Below are 22,140 nucleotides of genomic sequence, written 5' to 3' on the forward strand. Positions count from 1 at the left end.
TGCACAATGCGGGGACAACGCTCTTCACGAAATTTCTCGCGAGAAATAGTGCCTGCGCTAGTCTCGAGAAATCTCGAGACCTCGTCTCAGACTGCCCATCACTAGTTTGGACAGCCGAAGTAGGGGATTGCCTGTAGGAGTAAAGTACAGTGGGGACTTCGAGGGCCCTGGGACCGCTACGGTAACTGTGAAGGCCCTTCAGGAACTCTGAAAAGTGGTGGAAAAGGGGCTCTGGTTAAGATGCAGCAGGTCGTTATGCTACTTAGGTTCCAAAATGGGTAAAAATAAATATATAAGTAAATAAATGCAATGTAAATTTTAATCTTATACCAGTTGTATAGTATTATTTGAAGTAATTCCACATACTGTATACGAGTTGACTATGTTTGTAAGTACAGGAGATATTATAAGTAAATTTTGTAAACAATAGAAATTTATTAAGGATGAGCTGTGTGTTTAATAGAAAAAATTGTTTGTGTAAATTGTATAATGTTGTATTCTAGGAAAATGTTCTTCTCTTGTAAATGTAAAATTGTGTGCTTGACAATGTATTTTAGTGTACCATTTGCCACAGAGGTAGACACCTCATTTGCAAATAAAGAGGTTTTGATTTTGATTTGATTTGAACACCCTCTCCTGTACATCCTTATTACAACCCCTAATTACTCTCAGAACCATATGAAGAGATTTGTAATCTTCATTTACAATTCCATTTATGTGAATATCCCAATGAAGATCTCTCCGTATACTAATAGGTACTTACAGTGATCTCCACTGAGCGATTGGCTGCGTGGTTTGGGTCACGTACCTGTCAGCTTGCATTCGGGAGATAATGGGTTCAAACTCCACTGTCCGCAGCCCTGAAGATTTCTTCCCCGTGGTTTCCAATTTCCAGACCAGTGAAATACTGGGGCTATGCCTTAAAGAAGGCCACAATCAACTCCTTCCCCTGTCTTAGCCCTTTCAAAAAAACTGAGAACGCTCCTCTTGGTGAAAGTTAAAACCTGACTTTTTACAACACTTACCATCTCTGTCCATCTCACATCATTGTCAAGGTCTTCTTGCAGTTGCTCACAAACCTGTAACGTATTTACTACTGTACCAAAATAAAAATCAGTCACCATATCTGAAGTACTTGTTTGATTATTGTTTGCTTGAAGGAACTTTACCAAATGAATGAAGAGTTGCTATAGTAGCCCCTGTATATAAAGGAAAGGGTGATAGACATAAAGCTGAAAATTACAGACCAGTCAGTTTGACATGCATTGTATGTAAGCTTTGGGAAAGCATTCTTTCTGATTATCTAAGATATGTTTGCAAAATTAATAACTGGTTTGATAGAAGGCAGTTTAGGTTTAGGAAAGGTTATTCCACTGAAGCCCAACGTGTGGGATTCCAGCAAGATATAGCAGATATCCTGGATTCAGGAGGTCAATTGGACTGTATCGCGATTGATCTGTCTAAGGCATTTGATAGGGTAGATCATGGGAGACTACTGGCAAAAATGAGTGTGGCAGAACTTGACAAAAGAGTGACTGAATGGGTGGCTCTGTTTCCAGAAAATAGAACTCAGAGAATTAGAGTAGGTGAAGCTTTATCTGTCCCTGTAATAATTAAGAGGGGAATTCAAGGCAGTATTATTGGACCTTTATGTTTTCTTATATATATCAATGATATGTGTAAAGAAGTGGAATCAGAGATGCGGCTTTTTGCAGATGTTATTCTGTACAGAGTAATAAATAAGTTACAGGATTGTGAGCAGCTGCAAAATGACCTCGATAATGTTGTGAGATGGACAGTAGGCAATGGTATGATGATAAACAGGGATAAAAGTCAGGTTGTGAGTTTCACAAATAGGAAAAGTCCTCTCAGTTCTTATTACTGCGTTGATGGGTTGAAAGTTCCCTTTGGGGATCATTGTAAGTACCTAGGTATTAATATAAGGAAAGATCTTCATTGGGGTAATCGCATAAATATGATTGTAAATAAAGGATACAGATCTCTGCCTATGGTTATGGGGGTATTTAGGGGTTGTTGTAAGGATGTAAAGGAGAGAGCATATTTGTCTCTGGTGAGACCCCAACAAGAGTATGGTTCCAGTGTATGGGACCCTCACCAGGATTACTTGATTCAGGAACTGGAAAAAATTCAAAGAAAAGCAGCTCGATTTGTTCTGGGCAATTTCCGACAAAAGAGTAGCATTACAAAAATGTTGCAAAGTTTGGGCTGGGAAGACTTGGGAGAAAGGAGACAAGCTTCTCGACTAAGTGGTATGTTCTGCCTGTCAGCGGAGAGATGGCGTGGGAGGATATCAGTAGTTGAATAAGTTTGAGTGGTGTCTTTAAAAGTAGGAAAGATCACAATATGAAGATAAAGTTGGAATTCAAGAGGACAAATTGGCAAATATTCGTGTATAGGAAGGGGAGTTAGGGATTGGAATAACTTACCAAGGGAGATGTTCAGTGAATTTCCAATTTCTTTGCAATCATTTAAGGAAAGGCTAGGGAAGCAACAGATAGGGAATCTGCCATCTGGGCGACTGCAGGTAAGTATTGATTGATTGATTGATCAATCTATTTCCTATCTAGTCCTTTCTTAAATAATTGCAAAGAATTTTCGTAAGTTGTATACATCAATACGGGCTTAGCAATGAAATTTATTGAATAACAGGTCTGAAGCCAACCCTTGGTAAAATATTCCAATCCCTAACTCCCTTTCCCATAAACAAATATTTGCCCCAATTTGTCCCCTTGAATTCCAACTTTATTTTCATATTGTGATCTTTCCACCTTTTAAAAACACCACTCAAACTTATTTGTCTACAAATGTCATTCCATGCCATTGTTCAATATAATTCTTAAAATACAAATGTTTGTTAGAACAAACCACCTATTCAGTACATATAATTACATATGGTTAACGTGTTAAAACACAATAAATTCTCCGCAGTGAGTTCCCATATGAAGGAAACTGGAAGTCAATTTACAACAATAGAGCAAGATTTAGAAATCATCAAATATGTAGATAAAGGTAAATTAATGCCAGAGTTCAAGAACATCTACATCTATCTAGACCAATACTTCAATAAAAACCAGAATTTGAGGGACATAATAGAAATCAAAAGTCCCTTCTACGAACAGATTCCAAAATGATTACAAATGTTATACTTGAAAGCAAGTTTTTTTCAAGTCTTTAATTCCACGTCCTTAAAAACTCCCACTAAACCAACAAACATAACTCCCTCCTCATCCGCCTCTTATCAATTCCCCTCTGCGAACAACACGCAACCACAACGCTCTTCCAACCCCTCCTTCCCCGACACACCCACACCGCCACAACTTCCACATGGTTACAACACGAGAAGCAGGAGCGCAGCGGCTGTCAGACGTTCCGGCGCGGTCAGCACTGCTAGGCAATCTTACAACAGTCAAGGGGGTAAGTGATACATTCAACGTGACCTTTGAATTAAATTAACACTACTTGCCGTTTGACTTACACGTCTTTTTTTCGTTGCAGATTTTTTCAACACGCACTCTGCAATCCAGTTGCAGCACCCACACACCATCTAATGTTAATGTTTGAATGTCCCTCTTTTGACCAACTCATACAAGTGGCAGCATTCCAGCTTTAAACAAAGTGTGCTAACTAGTCCCTCTGATATATTCCACTTATATACGACGACTATGTGAGTGGAGTTCAATGCCGGTTACGACATTCTAAATCGCCAAATACAAATAATGATACGTTTTTAAGCCAATCTTATACAGGATTATACTCTTAATGATGGACAGCTACATGAGACACCAATATTAATATATTGTTTTTCAATTACATAAAAGGTTAAGATACTTATTTTGTTCTCAGGTACAATTATAACACGATGTTTCTAACCAGATTTTCTAGGTGCAAATTATAGTAAGTGCTATGTTTCAAATAATCTTCATCAAATGATCTCGAACTGGAATGAAGTTTTAGACATTCAAGCCTAGAAGAGTCAAACATAATTGTCACTAATTTGTAAAATACTGGGCGAGTTGGCCGTGCGCGTAGAGGCGCGTGGCTGTGAGCTTGCATCCGGGAGATAGTAGGTTAGAATCTCACTATCGGCAGCCCTGAAGATGGTTTTCCGTGGTTTCCCATTTTCACACCAGGCAAATGCTGGGGCTGTACCTTAATTACAGCCACGGCCGCTTCCTTCCAACTCCTAGGCCTTTCCAATCCCATCGTCGCCATAAGACCTATCTGTGTCAGTGCGACATAAAGCCACTAGCAAAAAAAAAAAAAAAAAAAAAAAAGGAAAATAATTTTTATTCAATATACTTAAAATTAGTTAAGTTATATATGCTTTAGAACCATAGCTGTTTTAAAACAAAACTAGAATTTGTAAATTAGATTTTATGATTGTAATTATAGAATCCAATAATACATTTTAAACATAATCAGGATCCTGATTTGATTTTGAGGTGCAACGATGGCTGATGATGCCCGACAAATGGGCGAAACATGTCCCAATTAGACAATTGTAACAAGGATTATGTACTAACTATAAGTAATTACATGTATTGAATAGGGGTTTGTTCTAATAAACATTTGTATTTTAAGAATTACATACCACTTGGTCGGACAGCTCATCTCCTCTCCCAAGTCTTTTCCACCCTAAACTTTGCATCATTTTCATAACATTTCATACCATTTTCATAAGTCATATCCATCAATACAGGCCTAGCAATGAAATTTATTGCATACAGGTCTGAAGCCAACCAGGCACTTAAAGAGACTTTCGTTATCAATAAATTCAAATTTGTGAAAAAGTAAGCTACTCTTTTGTTGGAAATCACCCAGAACAAATCGAGCTGCTTTTCTTTGGATTTTTCCCAGTTCTCAAATCAAGTAATCCTGGTGAGGATCCCATACACTAGAAGCATATTCTAGTCAGGGGTTTAGGGCCGATGACCTGCAATGTTAGGCCCCTTAAAACAACAAGCATGTAGTCGGGGTCTTACAAGAGACTTAAATGCTGTCCCCCTTACATCTTATTACAATCCCTAAATAATACCTTCATATCCATGTGCAGAGATCTGTACCCTTTATTTACCATACCATTTATGCGATTAGCCCAATGAATATCTTTCTTTACATTAACACCTAGGTACTTACAGTGATCCCCGTAAGGAACTTTCACCCCATCAACACAGTAATTAAACCTGAGAGGAATCTTCCGATTTTGTATTGAAACTCGCAACCTGACTTTAACCCTGTTTATCATCATACCATTGCCTGCTGTCCATCTCACAACATTATTGAGGTCATTTTGCAGTTGCTCAAAATCTTGTAACTTATTTATTACTCTATACAGAATAACATCTGCAAAAAGCTTTATCTCTGATTCCACTTCTATTTATATATATAAGAAAAAATAAACGTCTAATAATACTGCCTTGAAGAATTCCCCTCTGAAATAGTTACAGGATCACCTACTCTATTTCTCGGAGGTATATTATTTAGAAATATAGTCGCTCTTTAATGTAGTCCAGTCGCACTTACTTTTGCCAGTAGTCTCCTATGATTTATCCTGTGAGATGCCTTGGATTGGTCAGTTGCAACACAGACTATTTGACGTCCCGAATATGGGATATCTGCTATATCTTGCTGGAGTCCTGCAAATTGAGCTTCAGTGGAATGACCTTTCTTAACCCCGAAGTGACATCTATCAAACCAGTTGTTAATTTTGCAAATATGTTTTAATATAATCAGAAATAATTCTTTCCCAAAGCTAACATGTAACACATGTCAAACTGGCTAGCCTGTAATTTTCAGCTTTATGTTTATCACCCTTTCCTTTATATACAGGGGCTACTATAGCAACTCTCAATTCACTTGGTATAGTTGCTTCATGCAAACAGTAATCAAAGAAGTACTTGAGATATGATACTATATCCCAACCCATTGTCTTTAGTATCATCATCAAGTTTCCACTCAAGTTTCCCGGGTGTGGTTTGCGAGCGCTCTCCATTTTTGTCTATTTATGTACCACTGCTCCTTCGAGACTTCATCTCAGTTGATTCCTTTGGATGTGATATCTTCTTTCACTTGGTCCAGCCATCTCGTCCTAGGTCTTCCAACAGGTCTCTTTCCAGTAATCTCAGTATGCAACCATTGTTTTGCAATTCTTCTTTCTGTCATGCGTTTGACGTGACCAAACCATCGCAAACGTGCCCTAGTTATGGTCTTCTTCAGGGACTGATTTATTCCAGCTTGTTCTCTAATCTTCTCATTTCTTACTTTGTCTTTCCTAGTCTTTTGAAGCATACTTATTAGAAACTTCATTTCTGAAGCCTGAAGTCTGCTGTAATCTTTTTTGGTAGTTGTGCATGTTTCCAACCCTTAAGTCAATATAGGGACAAAGAATGTTCGAAACAGACATCGAACTTGCTGATAGAATTGACTGGATTTCTGAATACGGTTATTTAATTCAAGCTGTATTCTGTTGTCACTTCATATTATGCATCCAAGGTACTGATATTGGTTTACTGTTTCCAATTGTACACCCTCCAGCATTATATTATCTTTACTTCTCTGTCTATTACAGTAGAAGTCCAATAGTCCGGCACGTTCGGGACCGGGCCGGTGTTGGATTACCGAAAATGCCGGACTATTGGGCGGTACCCCTTACTAGGATATAGGTTAAGACGTACAGCGAAAACAGCTATAACACGGCGTTTTGCAGTAAAATCGTTTTGATTTTTTAGGTCGTAAATGGTCGACGAGCCAATTTTAAATTCATTCAACAAAATATTTCTATTCTCACGTTCCTCCAGGCATTTGATTTCCAGTTTCTGGTTGATGGTCAGAGTTACGTGCTTACGTTTCTCTCCTGATTTGGAACTTGAAGAAGGTTTCGGCTTCGAGTACATTGTCACAGCTTAAATACCAAGAAAACTTTCACAGGGCACTTTGATATGTATGTTCACTACACTATTGCACTACTGTAATAAGGATCCTAGATCACAAGAAAAAATACTGCAGCTAAAAGTGCTCGCAATCAAAACAATGTACTGAACCTGTGTGTTGTGACAGCCAACAATGCAGATTGTATCTAACAATAGCAGACGCGTAGTGGATAGTTCTGGGTGGTTTCGAACCACGCCGTACGCTTTAACCGTCACAAACGTAAAAAGAAAATTAACATAAAAAATCCTGGAATGGTGCCGGACCATCGGGCGTTCCGGACTGCTGGATGCCGGACTAATGGAATTCTACTGTAACAGACATTGAAGCAGTTTTTGTAGCACTTACTTTCAGTCCATATTTTTTTCAGATGATCATTTTTTTTCGGTATGTCTCCAGAAATCTTACCATTTCCAGCTGCTTTTCTAGTTTTGAACTTTTGTATCTTATTGTAAATGTCTTTGTTATTGTAGGTAAATTTCAATACTTTGTTACTATTAGTCACCTCTTCTGACTGAATACTTCTTCCTGTTGTAGACCCTCGCATACACACTCCCCTTGTTCATTAATGATTCTTGGAACCTGTTTCTGCTTTAATGTACCTATACATACTCTTCCATTTTTCACTAAAATTTGTATAACTGCCAATTGTGCCTGCCATCATATTATCCTTAGCTGACTTCTTCGCTAGATTCCATTTTCTAGTAAGTTCTTTCAATTTCTCCTTACTGCCACATCATTCTTAACCCTATTTCTTTCCGCCTCCTTCTTATAGCCTCTACTTTTCTGTTATAATATAGTGGGTCTTTACCATGCCTTACCGCCTTCAAAGTTACATACCTGTTTTTACATTCCTCAACAATTGCTTTAAACACATCCCGCAGGCTGTATACATTTTTATTTACCGTTTTCCAATGATCATAATTACTTTTCTAAACTCCCTCATGCTTGTCTTATCGTCCATGTGAACTGCCTAATTCCTACTTTTATGGTCTTCTTTTCTATCACATTCATTTTTAACAACGACAAAAACAGCATTGTGATCATTAATATCATCTGTTACTTCGGTTTCTCTGTAGAGCTCATCTGGTTTTACCAGCATCACATCCAGAATATTCTTGCCTCTAGTTGGTTCTATCACTCTCTGACTCAGCTGTTCTTCCCAGATTAACCTATTTGCCATTTGTTGGTCATGCTTCCTGTTGTTTGCATTACCTTCGCAGTTGACATTTGGTAAATTGAGATCACCTGCTACAATCACGTTCCTTTCCGTATCGTTTTCCACATAGCTGATTATCTGAATCTATGTCTTCGTCACCCTTTCTAGGTCTGTACACTCCTATAACATAAAGTTGTCAATTACAGTATCTTTAGAGATAAGCTTTACACCTAGAATTTCATGTTTGTCAACTTTTAAGTTTTTCATAGCGTAAACATTTTTCTTTTCACCAAAATGAATACTGCCTTCCTTCCATTCCTGTCCTATCTCTACAATAAACACTCCAGTTCTGTGAGAAAATTTCTGCATCTATTATATCATTTTTCAGGCATAATTCCAACTCCTATTACCGTACATAGTAAGTGCAAGGAGTGAGCACGTGTTTGACCTAGCATTTCACACCAGGCAAATGCTGGGGCTGCACCTTAATTAAGGCCACGGCCGCTTCCTTCCAACTCCTAGGCCTTTCCTATCCCATCGTCGCCATAAGACCTATCTGTGTCAGTGCGACGTAAAGCCCCTAGAAAAAAAAAAAATAAAAAAAAATTGACCTAGCATTTATAAACCCAGACTGTCCAGCGGCGTTTCTACTCTCCCAGACCTAAGCAGCTGTACAGGAGCCGCACGTATAGTTCTTGACTTTGCAAGGAGCGAGCATGTGTTTGACCTAGCATCAGTAGCCGGTCTGAATCCCAGCTGTTAACATGGTGAGACAGTTATCATTGCAACACTGTAAAAGTTATTTTAAGTACGAGTGGCTTGACGGGTACATGATGCATTGGTTCAGCAATTTCCTGGTGAAGTGCGAACTTCATGAGTACAGATTCACGTAATTGTAAATAAATTTTGAAACTACTAGCTCAGTGTTCAATAAAAAAAAACATGCGCTCACACAATCGGTTTTAATAGAAGAAAAGCTAGATGTCATGCATGCGAATCTTTTTTTTTTGCTATTTGCTTTACGTCGCACCGACACAGATATGTCTTACGGCAACGATGGGATAGGAAAGGGCTAGGAATTGGAAGGAAGCGGCCGTGGCCTTAATTAAGGTACAGCCCCGGCATTTGCCTGGTGTGAAAATGGGAAACCACGGAAAACCATCTTCAGGGCTGCCGACAGTGGGGCTCGAACCCACTATCTCCCGATTACTGGATACTGGCCGCACTTAAGCGACTGCAGCTATCGAGCTCGGTACATGCGAATCTTGAAGGGTCACCGGATAAATCACTCACAAAATTAGCACACCAATTAGGGGTTCGGTTTCTTCTGCACACAGAGCTACAATGCTATTACACATCAAACTGTAATAGTTGAAATGGGCCCATTGTTATCCAGCCACAAGAGTGAGATATTGTGAGTGGTATCTTGCATCATTGAATGATCGTTTATTCGACCCACAGCTTGTCTTCTTTTCAGATGAGGCCTGGTTTCATCTTAATGGTCGTGTGAATGGTCATAACTCTCATTATTGGTGCGGAAAAAATCCTAATGGTGTTTATGAAGTCCCTCATTATGAAGGATGACACTTCAGCATCTTCTATAAGAAAAGATTTCATATGAGATTGTATACACGTTTAAAGCAGGGTGGATGCACGTAACGTAAGTTGGGCTGAGGCAGCTACTTTAGCACAGAGTACAAACTCCATGCGCTCGGTATATATTTAGTATATTACTTAATTCTATTCCTTTCTTTACAATACTTCTACAGTCGAACACTGACATTTTTATGTCATTCCTACTTGACATCCAGATCCCTGTACGCTTATCAACACTCCCTAGTCCACCCCGTTTCCCAGAATGTACCTCCCTATAACCCTTATAAACAAACTTCCCAACTTACATGTACCACCGCAGTTCAAGTGAAGGCCATATGAGCGTACACAGAATATCATCTGCAAAAACCTATAAGTAAGAAGACTTAGAGGTCCAGTAATACTGTCTTGTGGAACTTTCCTCTTAATTGTCACAGGGTCAGATATTGCTTTGCATACTCTAATTCTCTTGAGTTCCATTTTCGAGAAATTTTCCATCCGTCAATCACTGTTTTGTCTAATACAGCTTATAGTGTTTCAGTATGTCGAAAGCACAAATTGTAACACAATAATGTTTCGTAAAAAAAATTGACAGTTATAATGATTTACTGTGTAAAAATACAACTCTTATTTAGTCCACTAGCCCCCATTTTCGTCAACATTCACCCATGATCAGTACTATCAAAAGTCTTGGATAGGGACTGAAGTTTGCTTGCCTCCTCATGAATGTTTTATGGACATGTTGCTTCAACTTTCTTCGAAACATTTATTCTGAAAGTGCCTTACGTCTCTTGAAAAGAGATGTGCAGCCTGTTACCTAACTTGCCACTTATTGATAAAGCCACAGCAGTTATATAGCTGTGTGTAGAGCTATGTACAGACCACAATGCACAGGCTTTAGTTTTCTCTCTTTGGGATATTGTTGATATTGAAGACATTTCATAATGGCTCAGATGGTTGAGGTGCTGGCCTTCTGACCCCAACTTGGCAGGTTCTGATCTTGGCTCAGTCCAGTGGTATTCGAAGGTGCTCAGATAAGTCAGCCTCGTGTCGATAGATTTACTGGACTGTAAAAGAATTCATGCGGGACTAAATTCTGGCACCTCAGCATCTCCGAAAACCAGAAAAGTAGTTAGTGGGACATAAAACCAATAACATTAGTAACATTTCATAATGAAATTGACTTGCCACTGTTCCAGACATGTTCTTTGTCCACATTCCCTTGTGTTATAAATCTGCTCACTTCCTTGACACCACGAACCTACCACGCTGGCGTAGCAGGGGGAGAGGTGGTACTCCCACGTGGCGCATTCCAGGTGGCAGATAGGGTGGTCCTAACTGGCTTGCTGGTGGACTTGAGGGAAATAAAATACCTCTTGCGGACGAAACACACAACCCCCTGTGGGTGGGGGACGCAAACGAAGAATACACCCACGGTATCCCCTGCCTGTCGTAAGAGGCGACTGAAAGGGGTGACCCAGGCATGATCAAATTAGAACCATGATACTACTTGTAATTAGTATCACCATGCAGGGAACACCCTGGGTCGTTTTTACTTGCGCGTGGTACCACTATGTTAGGTACACAATAGCAACATTGTGTGCTCAGGATGCATTTTACAGTACCTGTGATTCCTACCACTATATGAGCGACACTATGGTTTTGCCTTTCCTGTGATTAGTACCCACTATGTGACAAACACCACGAGATAGTGCGAGTCCCTCTGGTTAGTCCACTTATGTGAAGAACACCATAGGTTTGCTTTGGCTGTATAGGTTTGCGTTGCCTGTAAATAGCGACACAATGTGCGAAAACACCATAGGTCTGTGTTACATGTGTGCATTACATTACCTGTGAGTAGTACCGTAATGTACGGAATACCGCAAGTCTACGCTACTTTTGATTAGTACCGCAACATGACAAATACCATGGTTCTACTTTCCTAGCGATAAGTACCATTGTGAGGGTCCGATGACCTGGACTTTGGACCCGTTTAGACTACAAGCATCATCGATTCAGTATTGTGCTTTAGAAGCAGTCCCTTGGTCAGTAATACTATTTAACGCTACTTTCTGGGAATGTGGGGCATTGCGGGTTGGATCCACTGATTGAATGGATGGATATGAAGTTAAAACATTCTTTGTCCTCACGTTTTGAATTCTGGTCAGTGGAGGATTATGAATTTTTAAATGTCCTTACATTTCGTCTCATTTCGTGCCATTGGGGGCCGATGACCTAGATGTTAGGCCCCTTTAAACAGCAATCATCACCACCACCACCACCACCACCACCACCACCACTTCCTCAACACACTCTTGTGTCTTCCAACGTATACTATCATCTTCTTGTATGTCCTTGTGTGTGACAGATATATTAATATGGATGGATGAAATGCTGTATTCAGTCTTTTGATTGTCGATAAAAGTAATCCAAGCTTTGAGGTCATCCAGGTCAATCATATTAGGTGCTTCTAGTGCCCACATTTGCAGATGCCAATAGTGAACTGTAGATTCATACACATTTGATCTATCAAATTGTGATGTAACTTCCTCTTTTAAAGTTTTTTTTTTTTTTTTTTGCTAGTTGCTTTACGTCCCATCGACACAGGTCTTATGGCGACGATGGGACAGGGAAGGTCTAGGAGTGGGAAGGAAGCGGCCGTGGCCTTAATTAAGGTACAGCCCCAGCATTTGCCTGGTGTGAAAATGGGAAACTATGGAAAACCATCTTAGGGTCTGCCGACAATGGGGTTCGAACCTACTGTCTCCCGAATACTGGACACTGGCCGCACTTAAGCGACTGCAGCTATCGAGCTCGGTTCTTTTAAAGTTTGTAATTGTGACAGCCTGTCTCCTTTGCCTCATTGTTTGCTATTCACATAAATTAAAATTAACTTTGTGTTTTATTTTCTTCTGAAGCACTTCTAGCACCTCATTGGTTTGCTATAGGAGTTGAAGCCATGATTATAAAATTCTTCATAAATATTCTCCAATAAAATAGTCCACCATTCGGATCTCCAGGTGGAGACTACAAGAGAGGGGGCAATCATCAGAAAGATAGTTACTGACATTCTGCGAGTTGGAGCATGGTATGTTAGAAATTTGAATCGTTGTGGTAGGGGTTAGAGAATCTGAAAACGGAGATGGATAGACTGAAGTTAGATGGAAATGGTATAAGTACTTTGGCAGGAAGAGCAAGATTTTTGGTCAGGCAACTACAGAATTATCTATACAAAATCAAACAGGAGACATGCCAGAGGTGGTTTAATAATTAATAAGAAAATAGGGCAGTGGGTAAGCTACTATGACTAGCACAGTGAAAGGATTATTATTGTCAAGATAGACACAAAGCCAATGCTCACCACAATAGTGCAGGCCTATATGCCTTCTAGTTCAGCAGATAATGATGATACTGAAATTGAAAGCATATGATATGAAGAGGTAGAATATTTAATACAATATGTAAAATGGGACAAAAATCTAATTGTGATGGGAGACTTGAATGCAATGGTAGGTCAAGGAAGAGAAGGCAATGTTAGCAGAAAAATTCAAATTAGGACAGATGAATGAAAGAGGAAGTTGGATGGTTGAAATGTGCACCGATCATAATTTCGTCCCTGCTAACACTTGGTTCATACACCACAAACGATGGCTGTATACATGGAAGAGACCTGGAGACACTGGAAGGTATCAAATAGATTTAATTATGATTAGGCAGAGATTCAGAAACTGGGTGTTGGATTGCAAGACTTTCCTAAGTGCAGACATGGACTCTGACTACAACTTGTTAGTCATGAAATGCCATCTGAAGTTGAAGAAATTGAAGGATGGTAGGAGTGCAAGAAGATGGGATCTAGACAAGTTGAAGGAAAAGTGTGTGAGGGATTGTTTCAAGGAACATGTTGTATACCTGCCAACTTACCCGATTTAGGCGGGAGATTCCCGATTTTCGACAGTTTTTCCCGCCTCCCGATTATTCAATGATTTCTCCCGATTTTAGCTTACTTTTTGGCGAACTTCAAATATTTGTTTTAAAATCCCGCCATTACGGCTTTTTTTTTTTTATGCCAGTGGCCGGAAATCCTTTGCTCATTGCCCGCTTTCAAACGAAATATCGACGTTTATTAATGCGTGAAATGCGCGCTAATGTGTGATTATTGAGACCTGTATATCAATTGTCAAGCTCTTGTTCTCGCGTGCTATGTTCGTGTTCGTTCACAGTTCACATCAGTCCATTCTCTGCATCAGACTAGTCTATTGTAGAGACTAGTCGCTAGACATTGAGTTTTTTTTTTTTTAGTAATTTAGTGACATTTAAATGATAACGACTAGAAGCTTTTCAGGAGATTTTAGGAGCCATTTGAAGACAATTCTGACTAATTTTAATTCATCTCAATATAAATAAGAGTTTTGTCTGTACATTGTTCAGAATTTTAAAAGAATGATATATCTGTACCGGTCGTGACCACAGTAACAAGGGGAAATGCACGTTTTAATTTTCCGGAATTTCTGTCTATGTATGTACGCTCATCACGAGAAAACGGCTGCAGAGAAATTAATGACAATCGGTATATGAAGTCGGAGAATAAGTCGCTACATCTAGGCCATAAATAATTTTATTGACGCTGAGTGAAATGATAGTTTAGGGTAAGGCCTAAAATTTAATTCTCAAATATTTGTTATTATTTGCCCTATCGATAAGTCCCGACTCGTTGGCTGAATGGTCAGCGTACTGGCCTTCGGTTCAGAGGGTCCCGGGTTCGATTCCCGGCCGGGTCGGAGATTGTAATCGCTTCTGATTAATTCTTCTGGCTCGGGGACTGGGTATATTTGTTCGTCCCAAAACACTCATCATACTACTCTACCCCCTGTATAGGATTGGCGTCAGGAAGGGCATCCGGCCGTAAAACAGGGCCAAATCCCCATGTGCGACGCAGTTCGCACTCTCTACCCCACAGGTGTGGGGAAAAAGCGGTAGCAAAAGAAGAATTGGCCCTGTCGATAAATACTTCATAACTAAAGTTATATATTATTAAATTTCTTATCATTTATGTCTTATACATTTTTACCGTACCGGCTATGATAACAGACATATTCATGAATTTGTATTTTTAACAGTTGGTTAAGTGCGGCCAGTATCCAGTATTCGGGAGATAGTGAGTTCGAACCCCATTGTCGGCAGCCCTGAAGATGGTTTTCCGTGGTTTACCATTTTCACGCCAGGCAAATGCTGGGGCTGAACCTTAATTAAGGCCATGGCTGCTTTCTTCCCACTCCTAGACTTTTCCTGTCCCATTGTCACCATAAAATCTATCTGTGTCGGTGCGACGTAAAGCAACTTGTAAAGGAAAAAAAATATTTTGGATTTTTGTTGCCAAGTCCATATCACCACCGAGGTACGAGAAAATGGGTGAACAGTATTTAATGAAAATTGGTATTAAAGTCAGGGAGTAAGGAATTTTATTCACCCTGTTCGAAATGGTAGCTTCGGGGAAGGTGCCAAAAATTAAATTTTTAATTACCTGTCGTATTGGTCATATCAGAAAGTACTACATAACAAAAGTTAAAGAGAATATAATTTCCGATTATTTATATCTTATTCAGTTTTACTGCACCGACTGTAATAATATTGGTGGTGATGGTGATTAAATTGTGAAGAATGAGAAAAAAAAGTCATGAAGGAACGATCGCTTGAATAATAATACAAGAGGAAGTTATGAAAGAAAGGACGACTCACTTTACATTAGATGCTCTAATATCACAAAGTCGGAAGAAAACTAAATGCGAAGGCTTGAAAAATAGAACATAAAATTGATCAACAATAACATTTCATTGACCATTGTTTGTTGTGATGTGCTTTGTGTATTCTGCTACCGTTTATCTCTGATAGTTGCGATTACTGCTGCGTAAGTGCATATCGAGTATAACAGCCTGCCTGAATATTAGCGGGATGTAGCTGGGGAGTTAGAGATCTCTCTTCTTTAGCATTCCATTCCTCTGGTTCATGAATTCTCTGATACTGATGGTTCGTAACACACTGGATCATCATAGTATTCCAGCTGTTTGATCCCTACTCTGAGGCAGTGATTGGAATGAGCAGTGTGCTGCACACTTAAATGGAATAATTACACAGGAGTGTTCGCGATTGTTTGTGGCCTGGTCATTCTAGCTCTGGAACTTTGAACTCTTAGATCGATTCCGCAGTACTTTTCGTTAAAATTGAGAAATTGTTTTGTTTTTCACTTTATCGAATATTTCAAACGACAGCATTGCTTTAATCACGACATTCATACTAACATCGTTGTAATTAGTAATGACCTATTTCAACTGTTGACTTCAATTGGGAAAACTATAAGGACAGTCTTTCTGAGAATTCCGTAGCGAAGCACGGCTACATCAGCTAGTTATTTGATACAAATAGCATTGCGCTTTGCATAATCGCACGGGCACTTGATACAATATATTAATCTATGCGTTTGCTAAGTAATGAATGACTGATTCACACGTGTGGAGCATGAATTCTTACTATTTTCAGAAAGCTTATCAGAGCCCGATCATCTCTGAGGGAATAGAGATGTGTAATTTTTAGCCACGTAGCCTCGTATAGCAACAGTCGGCCTTTGAGACAATAAGTGTATAAATATATCATAATACTGTATTGCGCAAGACATGTAGAGTAAGCAGTTTTGACAAATTGTATCTCCTGATTTTTCCTGATTTTCATATCAAAATCTCCTGATTTTTTGTTTTGTAAAGTTGGCAGTTATGTTGTTGCATAAGGACTAAATGAAAAAGCTGAAGGAAACACAGTAGAGGAAGAATGGACAGTTGTAAAAAAATATCAGTAGGCTGCTGAAGAAAGGTTAAAAAGAAGAGAAAGATCAACTAAGAATCAACGGATAACTCAGGGGACACTAGATCTGATTGAAGAACGACAAAAGTAAAATAATGCAAAAAATGAGGAGGGCAGAAAAGAATACAGGCGATTAAAGAATGAAGTAGATAGAAAGTGTAGGACAGCTAAGGAAGAATGGCTGAAAGAGAAGTGTAAGAATGTTGAAGGTTGTATGGTAATAGCAAAGGTAGATGGTGCATATAGAAATATCAAGGAAACCTTTGAAGAAAGGAAAACTAGGTGTTTGAATATTAAGATCTCAGATGTAAAACCACTTTTGGGGAAAGAAAACAAGGCAGAAAGCTGGCAGGAACACTTTCAGCAGTTGTATCAAGGTAAAGAAGTAGATGATAAGGTTCTGGAACAAGAAAAGGCTGATGATGATGATGATGATGATGATGATGATGATGGTGGTGGTGGTGGTGGTGGTGGTGGTGGTGGTGGTGAAATGGAGGACCCAATTTTGAGGTCAGAATTGGACAGAGCTATGAGATACCTAAATAGGAACAAGGCAACTGAAATTGATCCTCAAATTACTGACTGCCTTAGGAGAAAATAGCAAGACAAGTTTATTCCATTTAAAAAAAGAAATGTGTAAGATGTATGATGCAGGAAAAGTGCTATCCGATTTTAAGTGGAATGTTATACCTATTCCCAAGAAAGCAGGTGTGAAAACTACCACACCAGTAGTTTAGTATCTCATGCCTGCAAAATGTTATCACATTGAAGACAAATTGAAACTCCTTATCAGATGCCCCAGTAAGTTACATACAATTTAATTGTAAATGATAGGCGAAAATGAATGACAAAGCAAAATATTCAGATATGTTCCATCATTTCCTTTATAATCTGACTTTGCATAAAAATTATTTTTCTCTTGTACTTCAATTTATATCAATTTAGAATGAATGTATAATTTTATTACAATTCATGCATTTTTATTTTACTATTAAGATCTATGTGAATACAATTTTAATTTTACTTTAATATTATCAAACGACATTACCTATTTATCAGAATTAACTCAAAAATTGTGTTTTTCTTCAAAATGCTAAGTGCCAAATGTATAAATGCTACAGAAAGCTAAATGAACAAATCTAAATCTCTGATTTCAAAATGTTAAAAATCATCACCTCTAATGAGGAAAGGCACATGATAATTCAGATCTGCTTAAAACTTTTTTCACCAAGCTCGATAGCTGCAGTCGCTTAATTGCGGCCAGTATCCATTATTCGGGAGATAGTAGGTTCGAACCCCACTGTCGGCAGCCCTGAAAATGGTTTTCCGTGGTTTCCCATTTTCACACCAGGCAAATGCTGGGGCTGTACCTTAATTAAGGCCACGGCCGCTTCCTTCCCACTCCTAGCCCTTCCCTGTCCCATCGTCGCCGTAAGACCTATCTGTGTCGGTGCGACGTAAAGCAACTAGCAAAAAAAAAAAAAAAAAAAAACTTTTTCCCATATCATCCAGTGTATTTGTTGTCCTTAAAATGTAGTGTTCCTCTTACTGTTTACTGCTGGCCATTCATTTATTTAGTGAGAATATTTCTGTCCAATTTTTGGTAGTGCTATAATATTGCATATAGATTTTACCCTTTTTTTAAAAATTTTTACAATATTTTATTGTGTTATAGTGAGGAGATAGAATTGGCATGCCACACCTTAACACTTTTGTTACATTCTTTGGACTCTGCAACTGTTGTTGGACGGTATGGTTCAGCAATACAACGGGCACTCTCCCATCCAGCATCAGTAGTTAAAACACTGGCTATCACAGAGGTTAGTATTTTAGAAATAAAGATAGAATTAGCTAACTAGAGGATTCTTGGTATACTTCAGGGAACATGTTACTCAAATGATCCTGCCACTGCTTTTTCCCTTCAGTAGCTATGAATTAAATTCCAGTAGTTATATATGGTATTTAAAGAAAACGGGAAGTCATGTCAGTAGGAGAGCAAGGGGGATTCTAAAACATGGAGTCAGCATCTGAGGTCATTGACCCCTAGTTGTGTAACTATGCCGGTTGTGAACCAAGGTCATTGACCTCCAGTATAGTAGTTGTACAATGCCGATTCGCAGATTTTTATAAAAGAGCAGGCCTAACCTCAAGTCGCCATATTGGAAGAGCCTAACCTGAGTTTTATGGCAAGTTGCCCTTCCCAACGTGGATTTCACATAAGAGAGCATGCCTAACCTCACAGTCGCTATCTTGGAGGGGCCTAACCTCAGTTTTACAGGCAGATGCCCCTCCCGACGTGGACAGTTGCTATCTTGAAGGGACCCAACCTCCCTCCTCCTTAGCAGGCTGCCCTTCCCGACATCAATTGCACAAGATGGCGGCTATACACGGGCTCTTATGGAGAAAGCTGGACAAGGGGGTTTATTATTAGGATTTAAGGAGATGGCCTAAGGGCGATTGCGCAAGATGGCGGCTATCTGTCAACTTAAATACGTGGACGCGGAATTTAAAATCCACATGCTTTTGACAGCTGCCATCTTGACCGGTCGTAACCACGTGGGTGCGGATTTTAAACAAGTAAATATTGCTAACCTCAGTGCTACCATCTTAACAGGGCCTAATCTCACTGCTGCCATCTTAACCACGTGGGACTTGCAGAATTTAAAATCCACATGCTTTTGACAGCTGTTAGAGGTCCTAACCAGGTGCACTTGTTTTGCCACGGAATTTTGAATTAGCCCCAGTGGATTATAGTTTGAATGAAAGCTGCCCTTCTCGACATGACCCTTCCCGACATCATTTTGGAGAGAGGATTATACTTTAAAGCAAGCTGCCCTTCTCAATATGACACTATCTTAGAGGGAGGCCTAACCTTAGTGGATTAAAGCTAGCTGTCCTTTTCGACATCCTCCTTCGCAAACACCATCTTAGTGGAGGGTCTAACCTTAGTAGATTATAGTTTTAAGGCTAGCTGCCCTTTTCAACACCATCTTAGATGGGGGGGTCTCACTTTAGAGGATTAAGGCTAGCTGTCCTTCTCGACATGCCCTTTTGCAGGCACCATCTTCCTCCTCCTCACAGTTACGGAGGTCAGCCACGTCTTTCCTCCTCCTCCTGACAGTTTTACGGACAAATGCCCTACTGCGCTAGATGGCCCTCCTCCCCCCCTCTATCTACACCATTGCTAAGGCTTTACGTCTCGATCCGAAGTGTGACTTCTCCTCCTGAACAAGATAAAACATGTTGTTAATCAATCCTGCGCCAGGCTGAGTGGCTCAGATAGTTGAGGCGCTGGCCTTCTGACCCCAACTTGGCAGGTTCGATCCTGGCTCAGTCCAGTGGTATTTGAAGGTGCTCAAATACAACAGCCTCGTGTCGGTAGATTTACTGGCACGTAAAATAACTCCGGCGGGACTAAATTCCGGCACTTCGGCGTCTCCGAAAACCTTAAAAGTAGTTAGTGGGATGTAAAGCAAATAACATTATTATTTATTTAATCAATCCTGTTACAGAAAACTGGAAAAAATTGCATTGTTGCTGTGCTCTACCAAGAGCAACTTCTTTTTTTATGTGTGTGTGTTTAGAACATATATATATAGTCTGTTGTTACTTACAGTAAAGGTTTGGAATAGTCGGCATAGATTCCCCATTGTGTTCTGAACAAAAAAAAAAAAAAAACAAAAAAAAAAAACCCACCGTCGCTAAGGCTTTACGTCTCTAACCGACGCATGAACAAAATCTATATTACATGCAACAGAAAAAACAAAACTGTATTACAGATATAGATTCGAACACTGATCACTCTGTTGAATGTCAGATTAAAGAAAGAAAATTTGTAGAGAAAGAAAATTATGGATTCGAACCCCTGTTCTCTCAGAACCCTGATTAATAGTAGAAAAAAATTATCGCCACATACTATTACTGTAATGCATTCGAACTTGATCACTCTGTTGAATGTCAGATTAAAGAAAATAAAAAAATATGGAATCGAACCCCCGTTCTCTCTGTCATGGAATCGAACTCTCATCACTCTGATTAATGGTAGAATAAAAATACCAACACATAACCACTATTTAAAAAATCTATTTCTATTACTGGGATGGATTCGAGCCCTGATTACTCGTAAGGTAACAGCCGACAATACATGTTAACTAATGCACTACTTCTCATATTTGTTTGTACACTTCTTTGGTGATATACACACGCAACACTCTCTATTGTAAAAACTGAACACATGCAAAAATACAGAATTGATTGTAGGACAAGCAAATGCTATGAGCTAGCCCTACACAACGTACATGTTTTCACTACACGTAAAATCACACATGAGTTTTTTAATTCTCTGCACACTTTATTCACAGATGTAACAATTGTTTATTACCTGAGATTCTTACATATGAAAAAGGGAGGAAATATTAAATCATATAATTTTTTTTTAATATGTGGGTGTGTGTGTGTGTGTGTGTGCTCCATCAAGTCATAGAAAGAAATGGACGACACCTGTATCTGCCACCCACTTCGCTCACATGACCGGAAGTAACAGGTCAGCAGACACGCGTAGTATCTGACCTTGTCAGGACACTAGTAAGAGAGACACTCTATTCTGTATTATTATTATTATTATTATTAAGCCCTGAAGGGCCTTGGCCTACCAAGCATCTAATTACAGTATATATAGTTGCGAAGTCTAGAATGACCGTCAATTTCGTGGCATACAGCCCTGAAGGGCTTTTTCCTACCAAGTGACCACTACCATGTCAAATACTTATGGCTGTTACCTGTTGTATAGCGAGAAAGGACAGTCGTGACTACATAAATGTATTGCTAATATTAACACACAGATATGTTATTTTATAGCGTGCAGTAAGGAGCCTCAGTGCAGCAGATGTAAAATTGCAGACTCAACTTTGATAAGCTTGACTGTGGACTCTGGACTGTCAAGGTTAACTAAGACTACCTTGTACCAACTTGTGCACATGCGAATAATGTTGCCTATATAGTTATAAGAAAGAAATAGTTATATACCTGTAGCTACCTTGTGCAGACATTTTTAATTTTTACACCATCTGACTGCCTGCTTGTTGATTTTTACGTTCTGTTTTTCAGCTCCCATCCAGAAGATAGTAGGTTTGAATCCTAACTGTTGCCAGCCGCTGAAATAGTTTTCTATAGTTTTACAGTAGGCGAATGCTGGGGCTAGGCTAAGGCCCTTCAGGGCTGTATGCCACGAAATTGAAGGTCATTCTAGACTTAGCAAATATAAATACTGTTATTATTAATATTGCTTGCGTCTTACTCTATGACGCCGGTCGAGCTGAGCAGTGGTCGCTTGGTAGGCCAATAATAATAATAATAATAATAATAATAATAATAATAATAATAATATAGAATAGAGGGTCTCTCTTACTAGTGTCCTGACAAGTTCAGATACTACATGTGTACGCTGACCTGTTACTTCCAGTCATGCGGGCGAAGAGCGAGCGGCAGACACAGGTGTCGTCCATTTCTTTCTATGACTTGATGGAGCACACACACACATATAAAAAATTTACATATGATTTAATATTTCCTCCCTTTTTCATATGTAA

At 39.3% G+C, this 22,140-nt stretch overlaps 1 protein-coding gene across 1 annotated transcript in view; it reads left to right on the forward strand.

Annotated features, from left to right (window-relative positions):
* LOC136866188 (26S proteasome non-ATPase regulatory subunit 5) overlaps window positions 1-22,140 on the forward strand; it is a 141,664-nt gene that overhangs the window by 19,020 nt on the left and 100,504 nt on the right. Inside the window, exon 2 of the mRNA XM_067142929.2 lies at window positions 18,228-18,372. Within this exon, the coding sequence (XP_066999030.2) occupies window positions 18,228-18,372 (145 nt within the window). The remainder of the gene's footprint in view (window positions 1-18,227; window positions 18,373-22,140) is intronic.

The sequence above is a fragment of the Anabrus simplex genome, chromosome 3 (assembly GCF_040414725.1).
Source record: "Anabrus simplex isolate iqAnaSimp1 chromosome 3, ASM4041472v1, whole genome shotgun sequence".
NCBI classification, from domain to species: domain Eukaryota; kingdom Metazoa; phylum Arthropoda; class Insecta; order Orthoptera; family Tettigoniidae; genus Anabrus; species Anabrus simplex.